This window comes from Mesoplodon densirostris, chromosome 16 (genome assembly GCF_025265405.1).
Source record: "Mesoplodon densirostris isolate mMesDen1 chromosome 16, mMesDen1 primary haplotype, whole genome shotgun sequence".
Classification (NCBI taxonomy): domain Eukaryota; kingdom Metazoa; phylum Chordata; class Mammalia; order Artiodactyla; family Ziphiidae; genus Mesoplodon; species Mesoplodon densirostris.
This window is the reverse complement of record NC_082676.1, coordinates 8,588,320-8,602,502: the sequence shown is the minus strand read 5'-3', so window position 1 is coordinate 8,602,502 and position 14,183 is coordinate 8,588,320. Positions and strand designations below refer to the sequence as shown.

Sequence of the window (14,183 nt, the reverse complement as noted above, 5' to 3'; positions counted from 1 at the left end):
GGTTGAAAGTAGGAAGTTATGGGGTAGGTTCGGTGGCTCCACAGTGTTTCTATCACCTGGGCTCTTTCTATCCTTTGGCTCTGCCATCCTTGTCATGCTGAATTTTCATCCTTTTATCTGCTGACTCATGGATATCAAGTAGTTGCCACAGTTCCATGCATCACATCCTCAATCCAATGTCCTAAGAAGGAAGGACAGTCACAGCAAAAGAGTGGCTTCAAATGAACTTCTGTATTTTGATCCTCTACTCAGGGTACATTTCACTGACCAAAAGTAGGTCACATCCTTACCCCTAGACTAATTATTGGTGAAGAAAATGGGATTGTTGGTTTAGACAAATCACAGTGAAATACTTTGGGGCTGTGGTAGTTGCCAACCTTACCTAAGATCAAGAGAAAAAGGGTGGAGGAATGGGAAATGGCCCTTAGGTAGGTAATGAACAGAGTCTGACTCACTGACTCTGGGTTCAGATTTATTTGTGATTGAAGCAGCAAGTTCATTTTTTGTTTGGAGAGCCTGGAGGGCCATTTACTCATATGATAAAATGATTGTATGGAAATAACTTTGCACATCAATTTTATTTGAGCGCCCATGGTTTTCTTACTGGACCTTTCCAAATGTCAAGGGGTGTCAACTGATAAATCCTAGCCCAGAGTCCATTCTTCAAAACACAACTATTTCAGTAGGAAAAAAGAAAGGGACTTCTAGGGACTCTCATTAGCTTTGAAGTCAGGCCAAGAAGTTGGCTTTCAGCAGCCAAGAAAAAAAAAAAAAAATCCACTGACATCCAGCGTGGAAATCTAGAAGGATTCGAGCTAAGTGAGGATCTGATTTGCATATACAGACATAAGAATTTGATTTTTATTTGGATAGCTTTCTGATTCCTTTCCAGGACAGAGATTTGGAAAAAGTTGTTCCTTATTCAGAATATACGACTGCATCTGCACATTTTAACTTTGGGTACAGTGGACAGAGTGAAAATCAGATTTGTGCTATATTTTAGAATTAAATCTCCCTTGCTTGATTTCAGTAGGGAATATTGTATGTTGCATGTAGATGGTTAGTACAATTAACACAGACAATACACGTTTTAGCAAAAGATTTCACTTTTTGCCCCTAGTAATATACCATATTTACTCTTAAAATTTGGTTTACACAAGTTTTACTAGAGCTGTGAGTTTCAGAAGCTGATTTATAGCAAAATGGATTTCCTCCACTTAAACTTCACCCATGACATAATAATATTGATATTAAAATTTTTGATTATAGAATCTTATTTGTATTCGTTCTGATTTGATTTATAACATGATTATTTAATTGCAAAGACACTGTAGAGATTTTATTTTTATACCCAGTAACTCTTTCACATTCTTCCTCATTCTCAGCCCCCTAGGTTTTCTTTGGGTGGACAATCCTCCCTAACTTTAATACTATGTGATATGGATGAAGCTGGTTGAGCAGGTCTAAGCCAATTAACATGGTCTAGCTCCTTGGTCATATGAGTTCCGGGATGGGAATATGTGGCAGAAAGTAGAATTTTCCCAATTATTCATCCTGCCTTCCTATAAAAGAATTACATATCCGTGCCCACTGCTGTGTGACTTGCTTTGGAGAATGGAATGTGAGTGGACATGATATAAACCTCGACTGAGTGAAAGTTTTAAGAGCTAGTCCATGGCTCAGCCATGGCACTATTTTCTCTCTGCCATTCCAGCTGCACCTCCTTGTTGAAGGGGCTGCTTTTTCCATCTAGATTTCAGTAGGAAGAGGCCATAAGGATCACCCACAAGCCAACTTACAGCTGATATGCAGCATGAGTGAGAAAAAAAAAAGAAAAGAATCTGTGCTGTTGAAAACCACTGGAATTTGGGGCTTGGTTGTTATTGCAACACAACCTGGCAGATGCTGACTAAAACAGAGCATGGGAACCCGTTTAAGTCAATGAACAGGAACAAATTCCAGGACATGCAGGGTTGCTGCTGGACCAGTTTCTCCTTTACTCTGCACTGGCTGATGTGATGTTGGAAGGCAGAGGACGTAGCCAGGCCAAGAAGGCTGAGCCAAGGGAGAGCATGAGAGCCAATAAATTCCACTTTCTTTTTAATCCAGGTAGAGATGGGTTTTCTTTCACTTGCAACTGAGAAGTTCATCACTAAGAAAGAGAAATACCTGTTTCCCTGATCTAATAGGTCACTGGGAAGGAAATCTCCCACCCCTGCCCCCATCCCCCCACCATTAGTTAGAACATTACCTCAATTAACCAGTGGTCAAAACATTTTCAGGTTACAACAGAAGAATTCAATATTTTCTGTAGTCAGGATAAACAGATTTTTTTTCCTGTTAGGACCAGAGGCTCATTCTAGGAAAAGCGTTAAAACTTCCAGGGGCTTCAAGCACCTTATTTTTCTTTTCATTAAACATTTTGAAAAATGTTGACATCAGCCTGCTCTTTACTTTGCATTGGGTGATAGATCAGTTTTGGAAATTCTCAGTAGAGAAATTTAAAAAACTAAACTCAATCGCATTTCAGCCAGAAGAAGTTGAGACTGTTTAAGGACTCTTGTAATATGGTTAATGACACCTAATTGTCCTGTTCTGAAGGTTTAGAGTATTATCCATTGTTTTGATTCACACCATCTCTCTTACTTGGGAGAAGGAAATTAAACTAATTGTTTTACACATACCTTCACTCCACGTGGACACTGAGTCAGCTGTGAGGTGTGTAATTTCATGAGGAAATATAATCCCTGATTACTGGGAAGCACTCACTTCCTGTTGTTACAACTCCTATGCATTGACATTCCCGCAGAGGGAGGCAAACTCTTCCTGCAAAGGGCCTTGTAATTACTCAGCTCTGCCCCTGTAGCATGAAAGCAGCCATAGACTGTGTAAAGGAAGGAGGGTGTCTGTGTTCTAATAAAACTTTATTCATAAACACTGAAGTTTGAATTTTGTATAATTTTCACGCATCACAAAATATTATTTGTCTTTTGATTTTTCTTCAATCATTCAAAATGTCAGAACCATTCTTAGCTCATGGGCCATACAAACACAGGTGATGGGCTAGATTTGGCCCATGAACGGTAGTTTGCCAACCCCTGAATTACAGAGTTTTTCCTGTGTTTCAGGCACTGAAATACGCATACTACCTGCATTACTCATTTAATTCTCACAAGAATCCTAAGGGGTAGGTAATATTATTATGGCCATTTAAGAGATGAGTAAACTGAGGTCCAAGAGGCAGCACAGCCTGGGGATGATGGGGCCAAGATCACAACATTTTAGCCTCATTCTTTCTAACTAATAGTTAGGAGATGAGATATGGAAGCTTAAAAATAGAAACATCATTTGTAGGACTAAGCAATTTAAAGCGATTTTTAAATGCTTCTTTATTTTCTTGACAAAAATATTGGGTTGGCCAAAAAGTTCGTTTGGGCTTTTCCATAAGATATTACAGAAAAACCTGAATGTACTTACTGGCCATCCCAATATTTTGCTTTCATTTGTATCTCTATCTGATTTTGTGTTATCTTTCAGTATCAATCATTTAACTGATTCATGTTATTTTTCTGTTTCAAATTTGAAAATGAAACACATTCTGTTTGCCTGTTGGAGATCAGCTCTGCATTTTCACATGCGAGCTGCAAGAGACACGAGGTTCCTTGGATAGGCAACTACACACAAACATCCAAAAAGAAGTTTCTCTTCAAAAAACCTGGAACTTCGAAGCTAACAGCTGCCCTGGATTTAACCTGCAGCGTTTAAATTTAACGTTCATGGGAAGAAGACCCATGGAGTTCACCCTTGTAGGCTGCAGAAACAGAGACCTAGACTTGCTAGAAAATAGCCAGCAAATTCATGAGAATTTGAATTACAAGAGACCTGAGCTTTGTGAGCTACTAAATTTGGCTCCGAAAAGAAAGGAGGGGGGGAAGGAAAGAAGAAGAAGAAGGAGGAGGAGACAGGAGGGGGAGGGAGAGGAAGAGGAAGGTGGGTGGGCAGAGAAAGAAGGGAGAGATGGAGAGAAGGAAAGAGAAATAACAACAGTAACAACAACAGCAAAGCAGATTCCGAAGGGTTTTCTCCCAACAAGAATGACAACACAGCCATTCTAATTTTTATTCCACATCACAGACATCCTTCCTGGAACATACTGGATTTTCAACTTCTGCTCAGTTCCAGCAATTAAATAAAGGTGAAAACACAAGTCCCATCCATGGCAAGCAAACAAGAGACACCTCGGAAGAGCCAAACATATTTTGCTTTGGTGAAATGATAACGATCAGTTTCTATCTTAAGGAGCTGTGAACTTAGCCCACTTAGAACATTTTCCAAAGACTGTACTTCTTTCAGAGCAGAAAGCTGCTGTTTTGGGTCGGAAACTCATAAGGCCAATTTATTCATCTCCCTGGAAGATGTTTTGGAAAGATACATTTTTGTGGTGTCTCCCATGGAGCCATCTCCTTCAGACATGAATGCAGTGTCTTGAAAGTTTTGACCATCACTCTCGGAAATTAAAGGCCAAAAAGAGTGAGGCTCAACCTATGTCTGTCAAGTGTAGGCCCACACAGTTGGCTCTCCTGCCCGAGACCAAGAGTCTCACAGCAACTATTGCAGCAAGCTGCTCTCACGCCTGATGCAACTACCTGTCTTGGGTACCACCCACTGTTAGTGGAGAATCTAGGTTGCATGGAAATAAAGGCGAAAGAGCAATCAAGGTAAGATGAAGCAGAGGGCGCAGCATCATTGTCCCTTAAGGAAGTGGCAAGATGTTCTTATGTTTAGTAGACTCTTTCAGCCCCTAAATGGTAACAAGTGCTAAAAATGTGTGCTCTGATTTTGCATTATATTTGCATTGATTCAATGGGCTTTACAAATATTCATCCAAAGTTGTTCCCCCATGGTCCCTAATTACGTGAAAGGGAGAAAGAGTCTACAGCGGATGAATAACCCTTGGAACATGCAAGAACCCAGGACCCCAGAGCTGACGCGCCCAGTGGTCCATCATGCCGGAGATGAGTATGGAATGATTCTGTCATTTAATGCATAACTTACATTCTCCTCTGCACCTGTGGGAACTGAATCCTCTTTAACTGACTAAAGGGAAGATAAAAACAAAAGTAAGAGTCAGACTGTTACCAAAACCAGGGCTAACAGCTTTCGGGTGCCGTTCTTGGACACAGCTTATGCGTACCTTGTTCCAAAAAGAAACTGAAGGAGCTTTACACAAATGTAAACAGTGTAAATTAAGTTATGTATTTTAAAATGTAACAAAGGAAAAATAAACATACAGATGCAGGCAGAATACAAATGGAGTGAGGAGAAGGGATGCTACAGAACACACAAACTACAGTCTTGGCTGTGGGCAAGTAACACGTTTGCCTTGACAGTTTCTGGTAGCTGATGAAAAGAGGGATCTATGATTGGTCACACAATACAGTCACTGTTAGGTAAGATACATGAGCTGCTCAGGGAAATTCTGGTAACATGTCCAGAGAAATCCATCCCATGGTCCTCAGAGAGCAAGCAGTACTCAGCCTTACCCTGACAGTCGGGCAGTGGCCAGCACCCGAAGCTCCATCTTACATCAGCGTTCGACGTAGGCCAAGGTCACCATGCCAAAGTACAGTCTGGTTAAAATACTTCTAGGAAGGGCCAGGGGGCTAGGGTCCAACACACCCAGCTTCAAACCCTGTTCATCCCTGCAGTAATTCTGGCATCTACAGTCCTGCCCCAAATAGGAGAGGAGTTATCCAAATTCTATCAAAGGCCAATGTCACAATCATTATATCAGTTTGCCAAGCTCCAACGTGGGAGGTCATCTTTGCATATTTTTTGCAGTTGTTCTGAAGGATTATTAGGTGGGTGGGTGGTGGTGTTTACAGACCACTTTGAGACTCACTTGACAGAGCTGGACTCTCTTCCCAGAAAAGTAAACATGAACAAAATATTTTGCAAATAGTTTCAGGGTGTTCGTAGACCCTTGTCTTTCTTTTGGATTCCCGGGTAAGAACTCTTATCTATGTTGATTTTGTTTCAAGTCCTGCCTTTATTTGTACCTTGAAAACATGCAGTGGGGGAGGAAGCAGGGACCTGACATTTGCAAATGTATCTCCTTCATTTGGTACTCTGCAGACACCGTGTCACTTAAAGCAGCCCCAAGCGGTCAGCATGATGATCTTCACTTATGCGGCAAGAAACGGAAGTACAGAGAGGTGAAGTCACTTGTTCAGGACGGTACAACTAGAAAGTGGTGAAAATGGTTCCGAAAGCCAGGTTTTCCCCCTGCCGTGATAACTTGAAGGATCAGAATCACTTTGTGTGGGGCTTCCCTGGTGGCGCAGTGGTAAAGAATCCGCCTGCCAATGCAGGCGACATGGGTTTGAGCCCTGGTCCGGGAAGATCCTACATGCTGCGGAGCAAATAAGCCCGTGCGCCACAACTACTGAGCCCATGTGCCACAATGACTGAAGCCCCCGCACTTAGAGCCCATGCTCTGCAACAAGAGAAGCCACCCCAATGAGATGCCCGTGCACGGCAGCAAAGAGTAGCCCCCGCTCGCCCAACTAGAGAAAGCCTGCATGCAGCAACAAAGACCCAATGCAGCCAAAAATAAAATAAACAAAATACATAAATTTATTTAAAAAAAAAGAATCACTTTGTGTGTGTGTGTGTGTGTGTGTGTGTGTGTGTGTGTGTGTGTGACTGTGTGGGCTTCTTTCTCCTCTACCAGACTTGCTCTCTCGCTAGATGAGATCTTCAGCTTGGACCATTTATTTTTCCTTATCTTCTCATACTGAAGCTTACCTGCGCACAAAATATGTCCCTAAAATGGACTGTGGGTTTTCTGGAAGCTTCTGATTGTCAGAAAATTATAGCACACTCAGAAGGAATTGCAAGCAGTGTAGCTTTCTTGGAACTACACCCCTTCTCCCGAGACCACCTGGATGCTATTTAATCCTACGAAAAGGCAAAGAGTTAAATGATATTTTAAAAGCCAGACCTCCTTAAACCTGACCCACAAAAGTTTCAAGAGTCAATATACTGTCTACGTTAGGCTGAGAAAACCCTCCCACTATGTAAGAACGGCACTTTTAGGTTTTCAAAACCTCTTTCCTGTCCCAGTTGGTTGTAAGGAGACTAGTTTGTGCTTTGGTTTCCTGTGTCTGGCAAGTTCTTGGCTGTTGACTGCTCACTGTTTTCTAGAGGAAACTGAGAACTGGGTGTAGGCGATGGTGCGGCGTGGAAGGAGCTATTCTGAACAGTGATGTTTTCATCATCTTTGTTATCGCTTCAGATGTCCAGACCCTTCTGATGTTTCAAAAGTTGGCATTATAAGTACTGTCTGTTTCAAAAGAAATGACTATTCCCCACTTCAAAGTTCTACTACCCAGCAAAACACTCCTTATTTTGGGAATTAGCCCAGTGGGACATTTCTCAAAAGTCAGTAATTTGCATACCATTTTCACGATTCTTGAGCTGCCCATGTACCATCTGTATTTACATGATATTTTTCTTTAAGTTGACTATCTTTTTACTTAAACAAATATATTTTAAAAGAAAGCATCTTATCCTTATCACGAATGTAATATCAACATCCTCCCTATAACCAAAAGTATGTATCAAAACTACTGCAACGAATAAAACAAAAATGCTCATTAAATTCTAATTATTTTTAAGTTTTTGTTAAAAAGAGAGACCAGCAAGTGTTAGCACAGTAAAAAATGCCTATTAATATCATGAAGAGATTTTATAATTAAGGTCACCAAAGAAAATGGAGTCGAATGGCGAGAAGATAACTTTGCATCACATGACTGATTAAATGTTTAGGGCTGTCTTCAAGAACCACTCAAAATCATTTTGCACATTTTTGTACCTTTGCACACTGGCCTAAGGGCATGGCCTTCATGTTGGGGTGGCTGAAATCCAGTTAAAAGAAGGACCCCAAAACGGATATCGAGACACCAGGTTCCTGTTTCCCTTTAGCGTTCGGCACATGTAAGGAAAACCTGCTCAGAACCCAAGTCTAGAGCATCTTGGGCTACGGAGTCAGGTTCAAATTCACTGTTTTAGCTGTGCAACCTTGGGCCAGTCAACCACAGCTCTCTGAGCCTCAGTTCACCTACTCAAAAGTGGGCTATTAGACCGTTACCAATCAGAGGGTTGTTCTAAGGAATAGATACAGTAAAGCCTGTGAAGGGAAAGTCATGGCTGAGGAGAGCTGAGACTCACCTACGTCCGGTGGCTGGGGTCAGGCCACACAGCTCCTCCCGGTACGTATGTGAAGACCTCCCTTTCCATGGGCGTTAGAGACTCTGGAAGGTGTGTGTCTGGTGGGAGGAACAACTGAAGCCATGTTTGCAATGAGGGGTAGGATGCTGGTGGCTGGTAGACCAACTCAGACCAGCTCAGCTACCCTCGAGTTGGGCGTGCACTGGGGAGAAAAGGGCTGCGTGGATGCCGAGGGTGGGTCTTGTTAAATGGTGTCACTCTGTGTCCCGAGCCACTGCTCCCAGAGCTGAGTACCACACAGAAAGAGAGTTTTCTCCTACTGCTTTGCAAGTGGCAGGGGAACTATGGCAGGCTCGTGAGGACATCAGTGAGGCATCGGGTAAGTTGGTGTGGACCTTCTCCTTGGTAGCTCTGGTGACAGTGGTGTGGTTTGGGAGTGATCACCCAGTAGAGACATATGGGGGCCTGGACTGATCTGTGATCACATTTCTTAGATTCCTAGAACTATTTGAATGGGATGAGTAGGGGTGTGGATTGACGTGCTTCAGTCGATGAAAACTGCTGATGTTAATCTCGTATGTGTAAAGCACTTAGCACAGTGCCCGCACATAGGATGTGTCCAATTAATGGAAACGATTTTTGTGAATGCTGGGGAAAAGTGGCATAAATTAGGCCTCCTTGACCTATTTAAGACTTTTCTTAGGGAACCCTCCTACATTGTTGATGGGAATGTAAATTGGTGCAGCCACTATGGAAAGCAGTATGGAGGTTCCTCACAGAACTAAAAATAGAGTCGCCATATGATCCAGCAATCCTACTCCTGGGCATATATGTGGACAAAACTATAATTCAAAAAGATACATGCACCACTATGTTCATAGCAGCACTATTCACAATAACCAAGACATGGAAACAGCCTAAATGTCCATCAACAGAGGAATGGATAAAGAAGATGTGGTACATATATGTATGCAATGGAATACTACTCAGCCATAAAAAAGAATGAAATAATGCCATTTGCAGCCACGTGGATGGACCTTGAAATTATCATACTAAATGAAGTAAGTCAGAAAGAGAAAGACAAATACCATACATCACTCTTATGTGGAGTCTAAAATATGACAGAAATGAACTTATCAACAAAACAGATACAGACTCACAGACATAGAGAACAGACTTGTGGTTGCCAAGGGGGAAAGGGAGTGGGGGAGGGATGGATTGGGAGTTTGGAATTAGCAGATGCAAACTATTCTATAGAGAATGGATTAACAACAAGGTCTTACTGTATAGCACAGGGAAATATATTTAATATCCTGTGATAAACCATAATGGAAAAGAATATGATAAAGAATGTATATACATATATATAACTGAATCACTTTGCTGTACAGCCGAAATTAACACAACATTGGAAATCAACTATACTTCAATAAAATATATTAAAAAATCTTTTCTTGACTAATTCCATGTTGCTTTCAAAATTTCCTTATATCTGGCTCAGATATATGTTTGCTCCTGAATCCCTTCGGAGCAGACATTTTTAACACTGCTCTTAGGTTATACTGGGTTCCAGCACTGGAATGGGGTACAGGATGGTGTGGATCTCAGTTAAAATCGTGATGACCTGCTCCCTACAGGATAAGTGGCAAAACAAAAATTCGTAAAACAAAAATCCCAGGACATCCTAACTTCAGCCCATGGTGCCAGTATTTTGAGATCCTTATTGTTTATATTTTGGATTGCATTAATGAGCCCACACAGCCTGTAAACTTGACAAAAGCGCTTCACAGTTTATTGACCAACTTACAAATAAAAACTCTGAATAAACAGGCCAGAGGCCAGATTCCAGAGGCCGTCCCAAAGACAGCTTCTTGCATGTGGTTTTGATCCTCTAATAAATATCCTTTGCTGGCTTGCATCTACCCATCTTGTGAACATGCCTTGGATGCGACACTACAGAACTGAAGAAAAACAGTAATACTAACAAAGATAATAATAATGATAACAACCCATATTACTGGGCTCTGCGTTAGGCAGCAGGTTAATTTTTTTACGTTAGTATTCCATATCGGTCTTCAAAATGGAAGCAGATCTCCCCTAATTTCTAGGCCTCGGCTCCGATACCTATTAAATTTTGCTCTTATTCTAAAACAATACCTCCCTTTGAAGTCTGAGGTGTGTCTCTAATTCTCCTTCAAAGCTGACATCCTGGATCTCACATTTCATGTGTATCTGTAACCAGGATGGTTTCCACGTTCAATACCCAACTACAGACAAAGACATCGGACAACTTCTTCCTTTTCTCCTCATCTTTTCCACACAGCAAAAAGCCTATGAGCTGAGGACCCAGCAGAACCAGATTCCAGTTCATCATTTCCACTGCCAGCGAGTACGCTGTGATGGATGATCTCTGAGGAGAAGGAGAGAAGACTAACTCTTCCACACTGGGAATATGTTTGGGAAAGGAATTTCAGAGACAGGAAGGAAAATCGGATGGCACAGCAACTCACTTCAAAGTGAATGAGAGAGAATGATTCTGAAGTGCAAGGTCGATTTCTGTGGACCACAGGCGGTTTATTAGGTTCTCAAGCCCTTCAGCCAGAGGAACATGATAACGTGTGGGGCTGGTCAGGAAACACACAGAGCGTGGGATTCTCATTCGAATCTCAAAACCAGGAACACTTCAATCTTTTTCAATAAACTGGACATCTGGCTGTTATCTGGTGAGTCTAAAAATTGTCCAATCTCATTAACAACAACAACAAAAATCCAGTTTGAAATCTAAAGGATCTTGTCTGGACATTTATATTGCCAAGAATAAGGATCTAAATAGCATATGTACTTATCATATAAACGTGATTAACAAGAGCTCCTCTCCTTTAAAGAGCGCATTTCAATTCTTAAAGGAATGTTTCTTTAAAATGCTGTCACACGGTAGCACTTAAGCCAGAAGACACCCTGTTGCTACCAAGTCTTCCAGAAGCACCATTTGGATCACGTGACAGCTGTTCTGAGTTCACTGATTTCACGGTGGACCTAAGAGTTTTTCTATCAAGTCTGGATACTTCATCCCATCTTTCAAAGGCTTCCATAACTGTCCAGCCCTGTGCCGGGCTTTCTAAGCCAGGATCCCCATGGATTCTGGGATCACACACAGGATTCTGTATTTGAAACAAATAACCCAGAGGAGTCAAAGGAATTTTTAAGTTCTCTTAGTCTATTTTGACCTACACTGACTGCTCCCTTGTCTAAACAGCCGTAGCATTTTTAACCTGTATTCCACGAATTAACACTGGATTCCACCCTTGACTGTTGTGTAATGGAGCTTTCACTCACTGAATGCCACTCACTTTGCATTCATTTTCCAACTCAGTTCTCCCCCAGATCATGAAAGCTCCTACTTTCAGAGCTGAGGAAAGTGAGGCTTGGAGGGTTTAAGTCTCTGCTCACATTCAGACAGCCAGGAACTGTCAGAGCCGAGATTTGACTATGTGTCTCTTTGGCTTCAGAATTCACATTATTTTTCTACTTCATCATTTGTCTCTCCCAAAGGAAAGCATGAAAAAAGCTGTTTTGAAGATGCTCCAAATGTATCATTTACTAATTGTGTGCAGGCACATACACATACACACGCACGCATGCACGCATGCGTGTATATCCTATTCCTCCAAATGGACTTCAAGTTTTTGATGGTAGCAAATATGTCTTAGACTTGTTTTGTACCTCGGGTGCTATTGGCACTAGAAGCCCCACGTGGATTTTCAGATCATAACCAGCGATGTCATACTTGAAGAAATGCGGGTAACACCGTTCACTGAGCACTTAGTATGTCTCAGATGCTCTCCATGTAAAGGATTGGATTCTCATAACAACACTGAGATAAACACAGTGCCTATTTTACAGATAGGAAAATAAAGGCTCTGAGTGGTCAAGTCATTTGCCCAAGGTTACATAGTCCCACCTTTCTGATTCTGACTGTTATGCAAACTCGCCATCCCCAAGATTTTTTAAGATAATCTACTCCAATCTTTTTACTCAACAGAGGAGGAAAAAGAAACCCAAACAGAGTAAATAACTTTTGTGAGGTCACAGAGCAAATGGTATTCCAGTTAACCCTGAACAATCAAGGGCGCAGCTAGGCCACATAACTGGATTTAAACATTTTCTGGCAAACACAGCATAATTTGAAGTTAATTTTCTCGAAGGTTATTTTTGTTTTTGTTTATAATAAGAACTACTTTAGCAATCAAGACTATAAATCAAAATAATGCATAGTTTCATCCTGACAGCCTGTTAGGGGAAAAATTCATTTCTGATGTTCATAATTGCAAACTTCAAAATGTGTTTGTTTAAAAGCTTTTCAATTAAAAGAGAAGAAAGCGAGCTTAGGGTTAGTTAGTGGAAATATCAGCATTTTCTGGTGTTTCCCTTTGTTTGTTTTTCAAAATTTATACAAGAATGGTTTTATAGCCAAAGCTTTTTCTAATTTAAAGAAAAGAAAACAAAGACTTTCATTTTGTTTCCTACTAGAAATAAGTTCCTTCATGAGAATGTAAGCTACCAGAGGGCAGCAATCTGTTCACGGATATTTTTTCAATGCCTAAAACGTAGCGCACACCCCCCCCAAAAAAAATTAGCACAAAGAAAGTGATTAAAACTACTTACTGTTGAATGAGTGACTCTCCCCTATTTCACTTCCATATAATCTATTCTTTCAGATTGGGTGAAAGAAGGAAAGACAAGATTTACAGGAGACTTGGTTTTTAGTTTCTCTTAACCTCACTGTTTTTATGATCTACTAAAATAAAAGTCAGATAATGGTGAAAGAACAGTGAGACTGAAATAAATGAATAGATGAATGCCCAGCGGTCCTGACTTTTATTTTCAATGGAAAGAGCCGGAATTTCAAAGAGGAACCAACACATCCCTCATAGATGCCAAAGATAAGGAAAGATGAAGCATGTGAAGTTTAGAAGCCTCCCCAGACTGGATGGCACAGAGAGATGCAGACGTGGACACGTTAGTGTCCCAACCCTCTGAGCACACATGACAGGAGGAGGAGGGACCACTCATCAAACGCTGTTGTGTGAACCGCGGTGGTGGTGATGGTGGCGGGGAGGCATTTACTGGCCTTTTTAAATTTAATCCTCGCCCATTTCCATGGCATGGCTACTATTATCATTTGCATTTCACAAATGAGGAAACTGAGGCTCATGGAGGTGGATTGGGACTCCGAGTGGGATCTGTCTGACTCTAAGCTTTTAACCCTGCATCAGTGTTCCTCCAACTCCAGTGGTTTGCTGACCGCCAGTATAGTTCTGCCACGTTGTACCCACCATCTGTGGCAGCCGTGGCCGTGTGCTGGTCAGATTTCCCTGCAAGAAAGGCAGGCTTCGATTGTCACGCCTTCGCATCCGCTACTGCTGAGATCTCCTCACTGCTCCCCGGAAACGACTGAGCACAGAGAGGGTGCTGGGCTGGTCCTGTCCAATGCAGGACTCCCCCCGGGGCACGCTCTGCTCTGGGGGACGCCCCCCGCCCGGCTCAGCACCACCGCCACCCTGAGGTCTTTCCAACCCTCTCCTCCTTCCCCCTCTCCCTGCACAGAGGTGTCAGCCCCTCGCTGTGGTCTGCAGCCTCTCGCCACCCACTCCTGCCCCCTTCCCTTTATTCTCCACAGTCGGTTTCCTCCGATAAATCTCCTGCACATCAGTTCTGTCTTAGTGTCCACTTCCTGGAGGACCCCGATTTACCGTTACTTACTTATTATCCGTACCATTAATTACGTAACCCTTTCCTTTTAATTGGATTACCTTTTTAAACTAAATCTATAGAGTCTCACCTTGACCAAAATATATGTTAAATCTTGAGTTTAATGTGCGAGTTTTATTTTTCCTAATACACTTTGAATATATGTATATATGGCTATTTAAGTAAAAATATTTGAATAT

General features: G+C 41.8%; 1 protein-coding gene across 6 annotated transcripts in view; it reads right to left on the bottom strand.

Annotated features, from left to right (window-relative positions):
- BCAS1 (brain enriched myelin associated protein 1) overlaps positions 1-14,183 on the bottom strand; it is a 101,035-nt gene that overhangs the window by 22,020 nt on the left and 64,832 nt on the right. For 4 of the 6 annotated variants that reach the window (XM_060078131.1, XM_060078132.1, XM_060078134.1 and 1 more), the window contains one exon: positions 5,056-5,097. The exons of the other annotated variants lie outside the window; for them this stretch is intronic. In XM_060078131.1, coding sequence (XP_059934114.1) covers positions 5,056-5,097 — 42 coding nt within the window. The remainder of the gene's footprint in view (positions 1-5,055; positions 5,098-14,183) is intronic. 6 annotated transcript variants of the gene reach the window in all.